General features: G+C 40.0%; 1 protein-coding gene and 1 long non-coding RNA gene across 4 annotated transcripts in view; one reads left to right on the forward strand and one right to left on the reverse strand.

The window, feature by feature from the left end:
• The window catches only part of CPVL (carboxypeptidase vitellogenic like), a 160,641-nt gene that overhangs the window by 16,591 nt on the left and 128,664 nt on the right, over positions 1-15,386 (forward strand). For 2 of the 3 annotated variants that reach the window (XM_017881353.1, XM_017881352.1), the window contains exon 2: positions 9,929-10,107. In XM_017881353.1, the coding sequence (XP_017736842.1) occupies positions 9,939-10,107 (169 nt within the window). In that variant the 5' untranslated portion in view covers positions 9,929-9,938. Of the gene's footprint in view, positions 1-6,632; positions 6,697-9,928; positions 10,108-15,386 lie in introns of those variants that run through there. The other variant, XM_017881354.1, reaches the window with a different exon arrangement.
• Positions 2,465-5,996, reverse strand: LOC108535359 (uncharacterized). The gene is made up of 4 exons (XR_001887212.1): positions 5,914-5,996; positions 4,026-4,205; positions 3,681-3,764; positions 2,465-2,603 (listed from the first exon to the last, which is right to left on the reverse strand). It is a non-coding gene; the product is annotated as an uncharacterized LOC108535359 (long non-coding RNA).

Here is a 15,386-nt window from a genome sequence, read left to right on the forward strand (position 1 = left end):
AAAAAAAAAAAAAAGAAAAGGTGTGCTGTCTGTTAGTGAACGGCTATGAGGTGTTCTGTAACAAGGGAGCCTCCTGGGTTCAAGCGATTCTTCTGCCTCAGCCTCATTAATTGTATTTAACCCAGACTTTCCCAAATGTTTTTCCTTATAAAATCTGTTAATATGTTGCAGAATTGGTATTGCATAAAGGACCCCATGGGAAATCCTGGCTTGCGTAATGCCAGACATATTTGATGTAAGAAATCAATTTTGCTTCCCTTTTCCAGCTTAGTGTTGGCCAGTCAGAATTTTCACTGGACGCCTACCAGGCAACTTAGAGTAGAACTCTTGGGGTTTTGTGCCTTCACACCCTCCATCCCAACTCCTTCCATAGTCTTCCTGATCTCCAATCATGGCCCCACTATTCATGTATTAGTTTCCTAGGGCTACTGTAACAAAACACCACCATCTGGGTAACATAAAGCAACAGGAATTTATTGTCTCACAGTTCTGAATGCTAGAGTCCAAAATTAATGTGTCAGCAGGACCATGCTCCCCCTGAAACCTGTAGCCTACAGTCTTCCCTGCCTCTTCTAGCTACTGGTGTTTGCCAGCAATCCTGGCACTCCTTGGCTTGTAGATGTATCACTTAGTGTCTGCGTCTGTTGTCACATGGCATTCTCCTCTATAGTTCCCTCCTCTTATTATAAGGACGCGAGTTTTATTGGATGAAAGCCCTGCCCTCACCCAACTCCAGTATAATCTCATTGTAGCTAAGTATTAGGTTGGTGTAAAATTACTTTTAATTAAAAGTAGTGTGGCTCACGCCTGTAATCCCAGCACTTTGGGAAGCCGAGGTGGGCAGATCACGAGGTCAGGAGACCGAGACCATCCTGGCTAACATGGTGAAACCCCCTCTCTACTGAAATACAAAAAATTAGCCGGAGTGGTAGCACACACCTGTAGTCCCAGCTACTTGGGAGGCTGAGGCAGGGGAATCATTTGAACCCAGGAGGCAGAGGTTGCAGTGAGCCGAGATTGCGCCAGGGAAATTGCTTGAACGCAGGAGGCAGAGGTTGCAGTGAGCCCAGATTGCGCCACTGCACTCCACCCTGGCGACCAAGTGAGACTTTTATCCAAAAAAAAAGTAATGGCAAAAACCACAATTGCTTTTGCATCAACCTTACTACATCTGCAAAGACCCTATTTTCAAATAAGGTCATATTCTGAGGTACTAGGAGTTAGGACTTCAAAATACCTTCAGCTCAGCGCATAGTAATCCATGCAGTTACTCTGGGCAGAAAACAGGTGCCATTCTTGTACTTCTTGTCTTTCCCTCAGCCATTATATCTGGTCTATGAGTAAATACTCGTAGATCTGCCTTCAAAATGTAGCTGACCATTTCTCATTACCTTCCCTGCTACTCTTTGACCCCAGACTTTGTAATAGCTCCTGGGTTATGACAGCGGCCTCTTATTAGGTATCCTGGTTCCATCCTGATTCTCCTTAAGTCTACTTGTTAGATAGCAACCACAGCAATCATGTCACAGTGTAAATCAGATGATATTTCTCCCTTGCTATAAACTCTCCAGTGGTCTCCCATTATTGTTAGAATAAAATGCTAACACAGGTGAAGGAAGATAAGACTCTCCGAGCACTGCTTTATCTCTCCAACCTTATTGTGTACCACTCCCTCCCCTATTGACTGTGCCCACCAACCCACAATAAGCACCTTGTTTGCACTGCAGGGCCTTTGCACTGTTTCCTCAAGGCCAGCTTCCTCTCATTCTCAGATCATCTACTCAGAGATGTGTTTCCCTTTCATTGTTAGCTGAAACACTTGCACCCCATCTGGCAGAGAGCAGAGAATTTTTTTTTCTTTTTTTTTAAATTTTAAATTATTTATTTATTTATTTTTTATTTTTTTTGAGAAAGTCTTACTCTGTTGCCCAGGCTGGAGTGCAGTGGTGCAATCTCAGCTCATGCACCCGCCACCTCCTGGGTTCAAGCGATTCTCCTGCCTCCACCTCATGAGTAGCTGGGATTACAGGTGCGTGCCACCATGCCCGGCTAATTTTTGTATTTTTAGTAGAGACGGGGTTTCTCCATGTTGGCCAGGCTGGTCTTAAATGCTTGACCTCGAGTGATCTGCCTGCCTTGGCCTCCCAAAGTGCTGGAATTACAGGCATCAGCCATCATGCTGGGCCCAGAGAGAGTTTTGTCACCAGTCATGAAGCGAAGCTCTCAGGAAACAAAAGGAGAGAAACAGGAACGAGATAGCTGTCCCTGGGAGGGAAAGGATCAATAGCTAATGGGTACCCCCAAATCAGATTTACATAACAGTCACAGTGCAAACAAATGATTTTTCTTCTGCTAATCTGAATTTGGGAAGGAAATTCTCACCTAGAAGAAGAGATCCGAGAGAGCTGATCTTGGTTAAAAAACAAAAAACAAAAAAACAACTCTTAAACTTTTGTTGTTTTTTTATTAGTTGTCCCAGGATCTGATCTCAGGTTCCGGAACTAGTGGGGTGTCTCAGCCACCCCATGTTGGCTGCCAGAAAGTGTAAGGGGAGAAAAAGAATATCTTTTCCTCATCCATCACAAGGTTCATGGCTGAGACCCCTATAACAAATAAAAAGAAAAAAAAATAGATTAAATGAAAAAAGTATAAAAGTTGTATTTAATATAAATTTTCAGTGACACAGAAACCTTTAGAAAACAAAGCCCCAAGGACCCAGGGAAAACCATATGTGTTTAGGGACAGTTGTGCAGAAGTGTAATTGGAGGACAAAAGAATGTGATCTAATAGTAATAAACCGGGGAACTCAGCAAGGCCTATTTGTTCAGATTCTTTTCAGCCTCGGTGTGACATTCCTTCCCTCTGGGTATAGGGCAGGACCCCTCTGGAATGAGGGTCTTATGACCTACTTTCAGGGGAAGTAGGTCAGAGAATTCTTTCATGGCCAGCTCTCAGGAGAAAAAGATGGGAAAAGGTCAGAGAGCAGCCTTCCTGCTTCTGCTGTTTTTTCAATTTCCTGCTGTTTAAAATACTCACTATGCCAAGGTGCCATTATTTTGGGGTATCATGTTCTGAGCCAGGCCTGCCACCTCAGTTGCTTGCTTTACCACTTACTCACTGTGAATCTGAGCAAATCACTTAAATTCTCTGAGGATCAGTATCTCGTCTATAAAATGAGATGACAAGGTCAGGTTGTTTCTAACCCTTGCCTACCTGGTTAGAAATAAAAAATATAAAGCAATCAGCACAGTTTCTTGTACATAGTAAGTGCTCAGTAATTGGTAGCTATTAACTGGTATCATTATCATGATGGTGCCTTTAGTCACAGGCATGGCCCTTCTATTTCAAAGCTGTTGAAAAACATTTTGGGATAATGTTTACATTTTACTTTCCACCACGTGCCCAGTTAAATTTCCCTTCTGGTTGGAGTGGGATTTCAAGGTAAAGCTCCAGACTGTGGTGTCAGATTATATTATTTTTCTCCTCTTCCTGATTTTTCTCATTCTCTCCCTGCCACACACCTCTAGTTTCCTTTTCCTGCACATCCAAGGATATGGTGGCAGAGATGGGGTGACTAATTTGTTAGAGAGGTTAGACGCCACCATCTGATGCCAGAGAGGAACCTGTGAGAAGGAGATAGGCGTGTCTCAGTGCCACTTCAGCAAAAGGTTGCCCTTTACCTTACATGCCATGACTGTGTCCTCCCTGGGAAAAGAGTACTTCAAGAGTGTTGTCCAGGATGTCAACATAGTGAGACTGTGTCCCTTAAATAAATAAATAAATAAATAAATAAATAAATAAATAAATAAATAAATAAATTCCTGGGCTCAAGGGATCCTCCCACCTTGGCCTCCCAAAGTGCCAGGATTACAGGCATTAGCCAATGTGCCGGGCAATAACTATTTCAATTGTAGCTACTATGGTTATTATATGAAAGATATGTATCCTTTGATTGGAGTAATCGATAGTGTAAAGTGGGGAAGTGGAAACGAGTGAAGGGGAGAACCTAAGACTGGTTTAAATACCTGCTCTTTGTTTCTTTGTCCTCATCCTGCGGGTTTTGTTTTTGATTCGTTTTTCTTTGGCAAAACACACACCTCCAGTGGCATTTTCAGGTTTCTTTTCTTGAGGTCTTACAAGTCTGATTATGTTACTGGTTGATCAGGTAGGGGAGAACTGGCCAGGATTTTCCCTTTTTGTCTCTTCTGCTGGTCAGGTAGATTGGAATTGGAGTGTGAGCTAATGGAAAATAGCATCTCGCTCATTTCACCAATAATGAAGATGAGCCTAGTGTGTGCAGGTAAATGTTTAACAGTCGGCTCTCTGAGAAAAAGAAGCCCTGATTTCTGGTGTTTGCTGGTTACTGTGGTATAAATACTCCTACCATAGTTTATTTCAAGCTACCAACAGGATTACTGAACACATAGTTGGAAAAAGATGCCCAGAAGCAAACCATCATATGTATAATCTGTCTACCACACAGATACTAAAATCATAACTCTAGATCACAGGTAATAGTAAAATGTAGTAAAATCATTAGGAAATGATAAGTTTTGAGTACTTTGAACGTATGTTTTAAAATGTAACTTCTTCAATGACAGTTTAATTGTTAACGGTGGCTCTGTTGAACAACTGACTCTCAGTATTCCTGAAAATTTAACCATCAGGTCTCTTGCGCTGGCTCTAGCACATCAGGTGGGACCCAGAGAAGTTACTGTCTTACACAAGGTCCTCAGATGAGTCATGGCAGGACCTGGATTATTACAGAGTTGTTTCTAAAAACCAGACTTCTCGGCCGGGCGCGGTGGCTCACGCCTGTAATCCCAGCACTTTGGGAGGCCGAGACGGGCGGATCACGAGGTCAGGAGATCGAGACCATCCTGGCTAACACGGTGAAACCCCGTCTCTACAAAAAAATACAAAAAACTAGCCGGGCGAGGTGGCGGGCGCCTGTAGTCCCAGCTACTCGGGAGGCTGAGGCAGGAGAATGGCGTGAACCCGGGAGGCGGAGCTTGCAGTGAGCTGAGATCTGGCCACTGCACTCCAGTCCCAGCGACAGAGCAAGACTCCGCCTCAAAAAAAAATAAAAATAAAAAAAATAAAAATAATAAAAAAAAATAAAAAAAATAAAAACCAGACTTCTCTAGACAGATTTACTTATCAATGTTTCTTTTTATTCATTTGTTTATTTCTTTACTACATCCTTTAACAATCCATAAGAGGGATTTAGGACTATTACAGGCTATTATTATCTATTGAGACAGCAAGAGTCAGAATATTTGAATATATCTGGAACAAAGGGGGGAGAGTGGGCCGGGGGCAATGGCTTATGCCTGTAATCCCAGCACTTTGGGAGGCCGAGGCGGTTGGATCACCTGAGGTCAGGAACCTGAGGTCAGCTTGGTCAACATAGTGAAACCCCGTCTCTACTAAAAATACAAAAATTAGCTGGGTGTGGTGGTGGGTACCTGTAATCCCAGCTACTTGGGGGGCTGAAGCAAGAGAATCCCTTGAACCCAGGAGGCGGAGGTTGTAGTGAGCTGAGTTTGCACCACTGCACTCCAGTCTGGGTGACAGAGCGAGACTCTGTCTCAAAAAGGAAAAAAAAAAAAAAAGATGGGAGAGTAGAAAGCAGATGAGATTTAGAGCCATAAGTAAATTCTGGCTTTGAGTCTTGGCCTTGTCATCTTGATCAAGTCAATTACTCCCTGGTAAACGTTTTCTAATCTGAAGATGCAGGAATTGGACCACATGAACATTTAATATCTTGTAAGTCTAAAATGTGGTTCCTTATTTAGTTTCATCAATTCAGTAATATTTGCTTAGTACCAACTATATGCACTCTCATTATGAACTGTACGCCAGGCAGAATGAATTACAGATATGATAATAAATATTATTATAGCATCTCACATTTATGCAGAGCCTTCTGATTACCAAAGAAAAAATTTACTGTGAGTCTCTGGGATTCTGTGGCTTTAGGAGATCAGGACACATCTTAACAGAATGTTAGAGAAAGAAAAAGCTATTCTAGAAGTGCAAATAGAACCTTATTCCTAGGAAACAGAAGAGGTCATACCCAGGTAGTAATAAGGAATAAGGAATAAGCACTTTTTCTGTCATGTCTAGCAGTTGCTTCACTTTGTTTTTTTAAAGAAGCAACAAAATTATTTTTTCTGAGTACAAAATTTTTGTAGAAAATTTAGAAATTATTAAGAAGTATTAAATAAGGAAAAAAACCATATATCCAATCTAATATTCTGCTTTTCTTTACCTAATAATATTTTGTTATATTTTCAAAACATTCTTAGTAGAATCATTTTAATTGCTGTATGTATAATAATTTTATCTTTTTGGTGTATAGCAACTTACTTATCTGATGTCTTATTGTTGGAAATTTTATTTATTGACAGTTTTTATTATTCTAAAGAACACTGTGGATAAATAGCTTTGTTCCTATCAAAAATTATACATTGGACACATGGTTTTCAACTGTAATATTTAAGGTTTAGTAAGACAGTTTTAGCAAATGATATACTTTTGACCTTTAGATTCTTTGATTCTGTCAATATTGTATTGTGTTTACCTAGATTTTGTTCTGTTTCTAAACATTTATTAAGAAGAACATTTTGTTGGGATCCTTCAATATGATATGTTTGAACTGGAAATAGCACCACTGTTTTCATATTATTTCAAGTAGGTATGATAAAGTGTAGGGTTAACAGTTTTCTTTTTCAACATTCTGTGGGAGATATCCTCTATCTAGTATCAGGTTTCTTGGTTTAGAAATTGCTCAATAAATGTTGTTCAATAAATAAAAAGATTCATGCTAATTTAGGATAAGCAAAAACACATGAGAGAGTATTTTAAAAACCCACTTCTCCATTTATGATAATAGCTTTCATTCTCATAAGGAGAGATAACAGCTAAGCACAGTTCAGGAATTCTGACTGTTGAATGAGAACTGTGAAATGAAATACGTTGGTGCTTTGATTCACCTACATGGGAAACCATGACTCAGATAGTTATTTGATTAAATGTTAATGAGATCTACTAAATTGACCCAGTTCTTACTTTTATGTTTTAGATTTATATCAGTTAAAACAGGACCAGTTTTACCTCTTTTCATTCTTTAACCTCTTTGAGTCAACATCTGCTTACCAGGGAAGTGTTGTAACTACCCTGGTTATTTAAATATTAATGGCTTCCATTAAAGGGGGCTGGGGATTGGCAGCAGGAAGATTGAGAAATTAGATGGCATGATTGGTTTCTTGTTTCTGTCCCCAGGAAAAAAAAACAAAAAACAAAAAACAAAAACCTCCTACTGGAAGAGCTTCTTCCATTATTTTTTTAATATTGCATATATATATATATTTTTTTCCTGAACCAGTTAGAGAGTAAGATTGTTGATTTCAAGCATCCCTTGAAAGTAGCTATGCTATAAAAGCATCAGTGTAAACAAGTTCACATAATTTTAAAAAATGTTTTAACATTGCTGTAGAGGTCATTACCCTGGGGCTTCTTGGGAACCTAATTTCAGTTCCTAAATTCATTTTGTTCTTTATTATAGTCAGTAATAGGCAAAAGCATTTTTTTAGCTCCATACTGGATTTGGTTGACCTTATTTACATTAAGTGTGGAGAATTCTAGTAAGTTAACCCTGAGAGACATGACAAGGGTTATATATTCAATCATGTTATAATTATAAACCTTTATCTTACTGGGGAAATGTGCCTGAAAAGCTTTTAAAATTTGCTGTAATCAATATTTTCATGTTATGCCAAATTGGGTTGTAATAAGCATGTGGTTAAAAGATTTTACACAATTTTGTATTTTAAGATGTTCTAATGGCTTGGCATTTTAAAGCACTGAACCAAAGCAAGCTTTGTATTTGCATAATTATGTATCTCTTTTTGCATCCAGAAATGTGTGTGGAGTACTCATTCATTTCATGTATTTGATTTAGAATTTACAGCTAAGAACATAGATCATGCTTAAATAGCAGGAGTGCAGAGTCATGTAACGGCCCTGGTGTGCTTGTCGTAATTCCCTACTTTGCAAGGTCAGGATTAGAGTGAGACAAGAGAGGCACTGCCTCAGGTGTAAAACTTAATAAAGTGTCAAAAAAACCTCAAGATCAGTAATATTTTAAGATAATAGTTAAAAAACTGTATAATACAGAGAAAAATTAATGATAACAAAAATGGTCAACATTTTAGATCAAGATGAGCTCTGACCCTGCATCTGTACCTCCCTCATTTCTCCCTAGTCCTGGCCTTGAGTGGGGTCAAGTCCTGGTTTCTCTACTTTCATGTCCTTGCATGAGACACTCTTTTGATTCAAGTTTTCCTTATCTGAATTTGGTGATAATAATCCTCACTCCCCTGGTGACAAGGATTTTTTCCTTGGCCAAATTTTAGTCAGGCTTCTGAATCTTCTGCTTGGCCTATTTGTGCACTTCCTTGTAAAATCCAGTTTTAGCGAAGGACACTGGTAAGTCGTTTTACCAAGAACCACCAGCATCAACATCCGATCACCTCAACGTTTGACCAGGTTTCTCATCCTGCACCATCCCCCAGGTGATGTCTGATCACACTGGCCTGTCTTCAGCGAGAATCCTATTAGGTTTAGCCAGATCCACCTTACCCCAAGGCTTCCTTCGAGTAATTTTCCATCCACTGACCCCCACACTGCTCCTTAGCTATAAATTCCCACTGGCCCATGCTGCATTTGGAGTTGAGCCCAATCTCTCTCCCTTGCTGCAAGACTCTGTTGACTGCAAGGTCCCTGTGCCTATCATTATCCTAATAAAGTCTTTGTCTCCATGCTTTAACAAATACCATTCATTTTTTTCTAACGCTGGTGAAATTAGGAGATTCAAATCAGCTACAAATACATGGGAAAGCCCACTATATGTATAATTTACATATTGATGTACAAGTAAATCATTATACAATTTTATGCCATTACTATTATCATCTCAGATGAATATTCTAAGCAAACATCAGATTTGAAGATCTTTGGAAAGCTTTGTGCTAATGGTTTGGGGCCTAATGTCTTTAATTTACTTATCAGCTAGCAATAAGGGGAGGGACCTAAGGGTAGTTGTAGGACCCCCCTCCTCCTTTCTTTCTTCCTTCCTGTTTTTGTTTTTGTTGTTATTGTTCTTTGATACAAACTGGGGGCTTATAAGAGATAGAGAACATAAGCAGAAATCCATTGCTTCTTTGAGATTTCCCTGCAAGGTGTGCATGGATGCCTGAGGTCTCACCTTTGCTTAAGCTGTTTCCACCCACCCGTGATACCTTTCCCATTTCTTCCACCTGTCTGAGAACCATTCACCTTTTGTCCACATCCAACTTGGGTAAGGCCTTTCTATGATCTTTCGACCTGAAATGTGCTCTCAATCCTCTGCCCTTCTGTGGTGGCATAGTGATTTCTACCACCCCTTTATGGTCAGTTACAGAGTTCTTGTTGTTCTGAAGCTTTATCTAATCCTCCATTGAGTTTACTTTCCAAACCGCATTTTAGAAAATGTCAGTGGTTCACTCCTATAATCCCAGCACTTTGGGAGGCTGAGGTGGGAGAATTGCTTGAGCCCAGGAGGTCAAGGCAGCAGTGAGCTATGATTGTGCTACTCCACTCTAGCTTCAGCAATAGAGCAAGACTCTATTTAAAAAAAAAAAAAAAAATCAGTAATTTAAAAATTACTGACATTGTAAATCCCTTGAAGAATCTCCCATTAGCCTGTGAATTTAAGGGTGAGCAGGGATTGGGTGTGCTTATTTATGGTGCTATCCAAGGTCCTTGCAGAGGGCCTTTACACACAATAATTTTTTTAAGTGAATAAATGAATTTCTTGCATGTAAAAGGGCCAGGTAAATATTTACTCTTCTGATTCATTTTTGGAATGCTGTTTTTATCCTAGACCCTGAGAGATGGTTGGTGCCATGTGGAAGGTGATTGTTTCGCTGGTCCTGTTGACACCTGGCCCCTGTGATGGGCTGTTTCGCTCCCTATACAGAAGTGTTTCCATGCCACCTAAGGGAGACTCAGGACAGCCATTGTTTCTCACCCCTTACATTGAAGCTGGGAAGATCCAAAAAGGTAAGTAAGTTTTATTAAATCAGAGAACCACTGGCATGAATTCAACAGTTTTTTTTTTTTTTTTTTTTTTTGAGACGAAGTCTCACTCTGTCACTAGGCTGGAGGGCAGTGGTACGATCTCAGCTCACTGCAACCTCTGCCTCCCAGGTTCAGGCAATTCTCCTGCCTCAGCCTCCTGAGTAGCTGGGATTGTAGGCGTACGCCACCATGCCCAGCTAATTTTTGTATTTTTAGTAGAGATGGGGTTTCACCATATTGGCCAGGATGGTCTCAATCTCTTGACCTCATGATTCGCCCACCTCGGCCTCCCAAAGTGCTGGGATTACAGTTGTTAGCCACCACGCCTGGCCAATAGTTTTTCTTAAAACAACCCATAGGATGCAAAATGTACTTCAGTATTTTTACTGAGTTGTTTTATTTCAAATATATGTGTTTGTTTGTTTGTTTGTTTGAGACAGAGTCTTTCTCTGTCACCTAGGCTGGAGTGCAGTGGTACATTCTTTGCTCGCTGCAACCTCTGCCTCCCGGGCTCAAGTGATTCTCCTGCCTCAGCCTCCCGAGTTGCTGGGATTACAAGTGCCTTCCACCACGCCTGGCTAATTTTTGTATTTTTAGTAGAGACGGGGTTTCACCATGTTGGCCAGGCTAGTTTTGAACTCCTAACCTTTGGTGATCCTCCCTCCTCAGCTTTCAGAAGTGCTGGGATTACAAGCATGAGCCACCGCACCTGGCCTATTTCAAATATTAATGACTTGGTGTCATATGTTATGTGAGTTTTTAGCTAAAATGAGAATTAGCCAGGGCTGAATTACCTGCATGGTTGAGTTGCAGCATTTTATTTATGAGACTAGTAGAGTGCCTGTCCCCCAGTGAGCACTTAATGCTAATACTATCCTTAAAACTTACTATGAGTCAATCACTGGTTCCAAGCTTTCTGCATGAACTTGTTTAAACATGTCAACATCCCAGGGAGGTGGACCCATTTTATACATGTGAAACCAACACAGAGATTGAACTACTAGCCAGAGTTCACACAGATACCAGCTGGTGTGTAGGCTTCATACTCAGACAGCCTCACTGCAGCCTCCCTGCTGTGCCCCCTTATCCAGCAAGTCTAGGCCTTAGTTTTCTCATTAAGATAAGATGGAGATTTAACAACTTGCCCAACGTGCAGAGATATTATGAAAATCCAACGAGATAAGGCACATGAAAATTTTTTGTACTCTATAAATTGTTCTCCAAATATGAGTGTTTGCAAATGACTTTATTTAGAGATTGTGGGTTTTTCTATTGTTATTACTAATAGGAAAATATTTATCACTTAGTGTTATCAGAGACTAAAATTTATAACCTGCATCTGCTCTTTTTTTTTTTTTTGTGAGACGGCATCTTGCTCTGTTGCCAGGCTGGAGTGCAGTGGCGCAGCCTCAGCTCACTGCACCCTCCGCCTCCTGGGTTCAAGCAATTCTCTTGCCTCAGCCTCCTGAGTAGCTGGAATTACAGGCGTGCGCTACCACGCTCAGCTAATTTTTATATTTTTAGTAGAGATGGGGTTTCGCCTTGTTGGCCAAGCTTGTCTGGAACTCCTAACCTCAGTCATCCGCCTGCCTCGGCCTCCCAAAGTGCTGGGATTATAGGCGTGAGCCACCGCCTCTGGCCCTGTATCTGCTCTTAATGCTTCTTTGTGCTTAATCACTATGCGGGTAAATGATTTCAGCTTTCTGGACTTCAGTAGGTTCCTGAGCTATAAAATAGTAGGCAGGTAGCTATTCTGAGGAGCTGTTTGCAAAGAGCAGCAGAGAAATGGCGTAGTGGCTGGAGGGAGCACTGGGGTCCAGGAAGGGTCTTCAACAGGATAGGAGAGAATGTTTGTTTGCTGATGGAAATGATGACTGGGGAGTTGGTTTGGTTTGGGGAACCATTGTTGGAGACTGTGTTTAAGAAGGTGAGAGACAGGGATCTGGCACACAGGAGCCCCAAGTTTGTCCCTTGTCACAGGTGGAAAGGCAGAGATGGTGCCTGTGAAGCTGGCAGCTTGGCAGATGTGATGGGAATGAAGAAGAACACTGGAAATTTTACACAAATGGTCATTTTAAAGATCAAAAGCAAATCTAAATACTCTACAAAGAAGTTTAAAATAAAGCAAATTTTATTCATTCGAAGTATTCTCACAGCCAATAGGATGTCATTGTTTTTTGGTTTTCGTTTTACACGAAGACATTCTTATATTTTAAGGGTATGTGTAAGTGCTGTTCATATGTCTTTTTCTGAAATACACATTGGCTTCAAGTTTCACCATCTCTTTTCTAAGGAAAGATGAAAAACTTTGATAATGTATTTAGTGTATTTTAAAAAGGACTGATTTTTACCTCGCATAGAGAAGTCATGGGAAGATGGCTGCCCCACTGTATGGGCTGATACTATTAAAATGCGTGTGAAGAGGCAAAGTATCATTGACTCAAACCCTCCAAATTGGATTACATGCACGTATTTCAGCTTCCTCAACAAGTGGATTCTGATGGCTTAGATTTATGCTCATTAACAGTAAATCAAAGCAAACTATTTATTGTAGGGTTGAAAAGGAGTTAAGTAATGGTTATAACCAAATTCTACCAATCCACATATGAGGAAATTGAGACTGAATACTTTACCCAAGTTGCCCAACGGGATGTGTGCAATAGAGTTGGGTAGCAGAGATGGGTTTAGGACCCAAATCTTCTGACTTCGACTCTGTGATTTGCGTAGTATAATTTAGTTCTGTTTGTTTCACAAGCTTCTAAAGTGTTCTTCTAAAGTGACCAGATGCATACACACAAAACAATTAAGGAATTAGGTCAGTGCATACTAACGTACTAAAGTATTATATTTGAAGTAAGTGCACTGGAGATTCGGAGAAGGAACCTATGCCTGTTGGTTGGCATAATCTAGGGAGAAAATACTAGAGCTGTAGTAGTTGTATTAAAAATAGTAAGTAGCTAACATTTAGTCATTATATCCCTAGTACCTAGCATAGTACCTATACATGTATGTATAAATATGTATGGAATTTAAATTTGGGTACCAACCATGTGCCAGGCATTGTGCTTTACATCCATTAGCTCATTTAGTTCTCAGAGCAACCCTAATGAAAAATCCATAAGCATTGTTCCCATTTTACAAATGAGAACACTGAGGCCCAGAGAAATCAAATATCTTGCCTAGGGCCATAAAACTAGTAAGTAGCAGAGCTGGAATTAGAACCTGTACTGGCTAATCCCAGGGCCCGTGGTATGAACCACTATGCTATATGAGCAGCTCTGAATTAAACCCTATACTGGCCAACCCCGGAGCCCATGGTATGAACCACTATGCTGTATGACCAGCTGTGGACTTCAGAGTGTTGGGTAAGATTTATGTAAATAGCGAAAGGTCTGTGCATACCAAGGAGAGAAGCAGCTTAAACAAAGGCATTAAGTGAAAGTGACCATGGTGTATCTGTATCATACATCTGGTGGAACCAAGTAAAAGGAATACAGAGAAATCCATCTGAGAGACTGTTGACATCCTTTCTGTTCCTGTCTTTCTTGCCTATAAGCATTCCTCAGTTACGGGTACTAGTAGCAGCCGAGAAAGATTCCAAGGGAAGTAGTTTTATCTTCCACCCTCTATGTCAAGATTGGTAGATCTTCATCTGATGATTGACAACATTTAAAATAGTAAATCTGTGTATAATATCACTTCCTGAAGTTACGCTACACAGTCAGATTCTTTGAACAGAATTTTAAGTGGCTGATTCAAAATCTGTTACATCTGGGTATTCAAATGTAGCCCTGACAACATAATTAAGGATAATTTTATTCATCCGCTTTGCTGAAAGTTCAGGAAGCTCTGGACAGATGGTCAGCTCACTCCCCTAAATCCCTTTTGTTTATCCAGTCTGTCAAAACCCTAGGAATGTGAGTCTTATTATTGCAATGGAACATTTTCGAGATAAACAGTAGCTCACAAAAAAAAAACAAGGGAAATTTTTATTTTTTAAATCCCCAATTAACTGGTTTGGTTTTGTGTAATTGTAATTGCATGTTTACTTTCTCTGAAGCTAGAATAAATCTTTACTCCCTGAAACAAATTGAATGTAGGAGGCACAGTTTAGCTTGTTTATAAACACTGCATTTTCACACTTTAAAGACTATTTTACTAGTAGGTCCTAATTTATTGTTACTTATGATCTGGTATTGTGTGTCCACACTGCTGATAACTTGAGTGTTTGTGAATCTGACATGCATGCTGATTAGCTGGTTCAAGCGCTTTGTTGGTCACACGCCAATGTTTTTGAAAGTGTTAGCAGCAGTAAAAAACAAGGAGGAAGTAAAATCACTTCAAAGAGAACCTTTTCCTTTTTAAAACTGTTCTAAACATTTGGATTGTGAGTCATGGTGCCGGAAAGATAGAAACCCCTCCACCTTGGGAGTTTGTTTGTTTTCCACATTACATTAATAGGATGCACAGGACATTTGAAAATGTAAAAAGTCATTTTAGTTGATGAAATTTTTTATTATTTTACTGGGATTTAGTTAGTGGAAATTTAAAATTTGAAACAGGGCAAAACTTTTTTTATGGGCTAGATTTCTTTAGATCTCTTAACAAGGTCTGCCTTAGGAGGTTTTTGTAGAAATGAGCTAATCTTAGTGCATTGTCAGTGGGGCTTGTTTTAGTTCATTCATTTGTTGACTCGTTCATCCATTCATATGTTAACATTCATTCATTAAAAAGTATTTATTGAATGTCTTAGGTGTGTAAATCAGCATGCCAAGTCCCAAGGTATGCAAAGTTAAATAAGACAAATTCCCCACTTCCCAACCTCCTGACCTAGGAGGGAAGGTCTGAAATATACTCAAGTACAAGGTAGCAGGGAAGCTACTTTGGCATCCTCGGGAAGGGAGGGATGAGTGAACATCTGAATCATTTGAGAGCAGTCCGTGGACCCTGTGGGGTGCTGGTCTTGGGAGAGATAGATTGATTCAATCATCCTCTCCTCTGTTCCATTCCCTCCAGCTCCTTTCTATTATATATTTTCTCTTTTTCTCATTATACTTTGACCTTTCTCATTTTTTTTCTGTCTTCTTTCTCAAATCCTCTTCTTCCCATTTACCTCTCTGTGGTCCACATCTCACTCATTTCTGATCCACAGTTTTTACTTCTCTCCTCTCCTTTTTTTGGGGGGGTGGGGAGGGGGGTAGTATCTCTGTTTGATTTTGAGAAGATTAATAGTTTTGCTAAAAATATTTCAAAAGCATTTT

The sequence above is a fragment of the Rhinopithecus bieti genome, unplaced genomic scaffold (assembly GCF_001698545.2).
Source record: "Rhinopithecus bieti isolate Rb0 unplaced genomic scaffold, ASM169854v2 scaffold_13174, whole genome shotgun sequence".
In the NCBI taxonomy this organism is placed as follows: domain Eukaryota; kingdom Metazoa; phylum Chordata; class Mammalia; order Primates; family Cercopithecidae; genus Rhinopithecus; species Rhinopithecus bieti.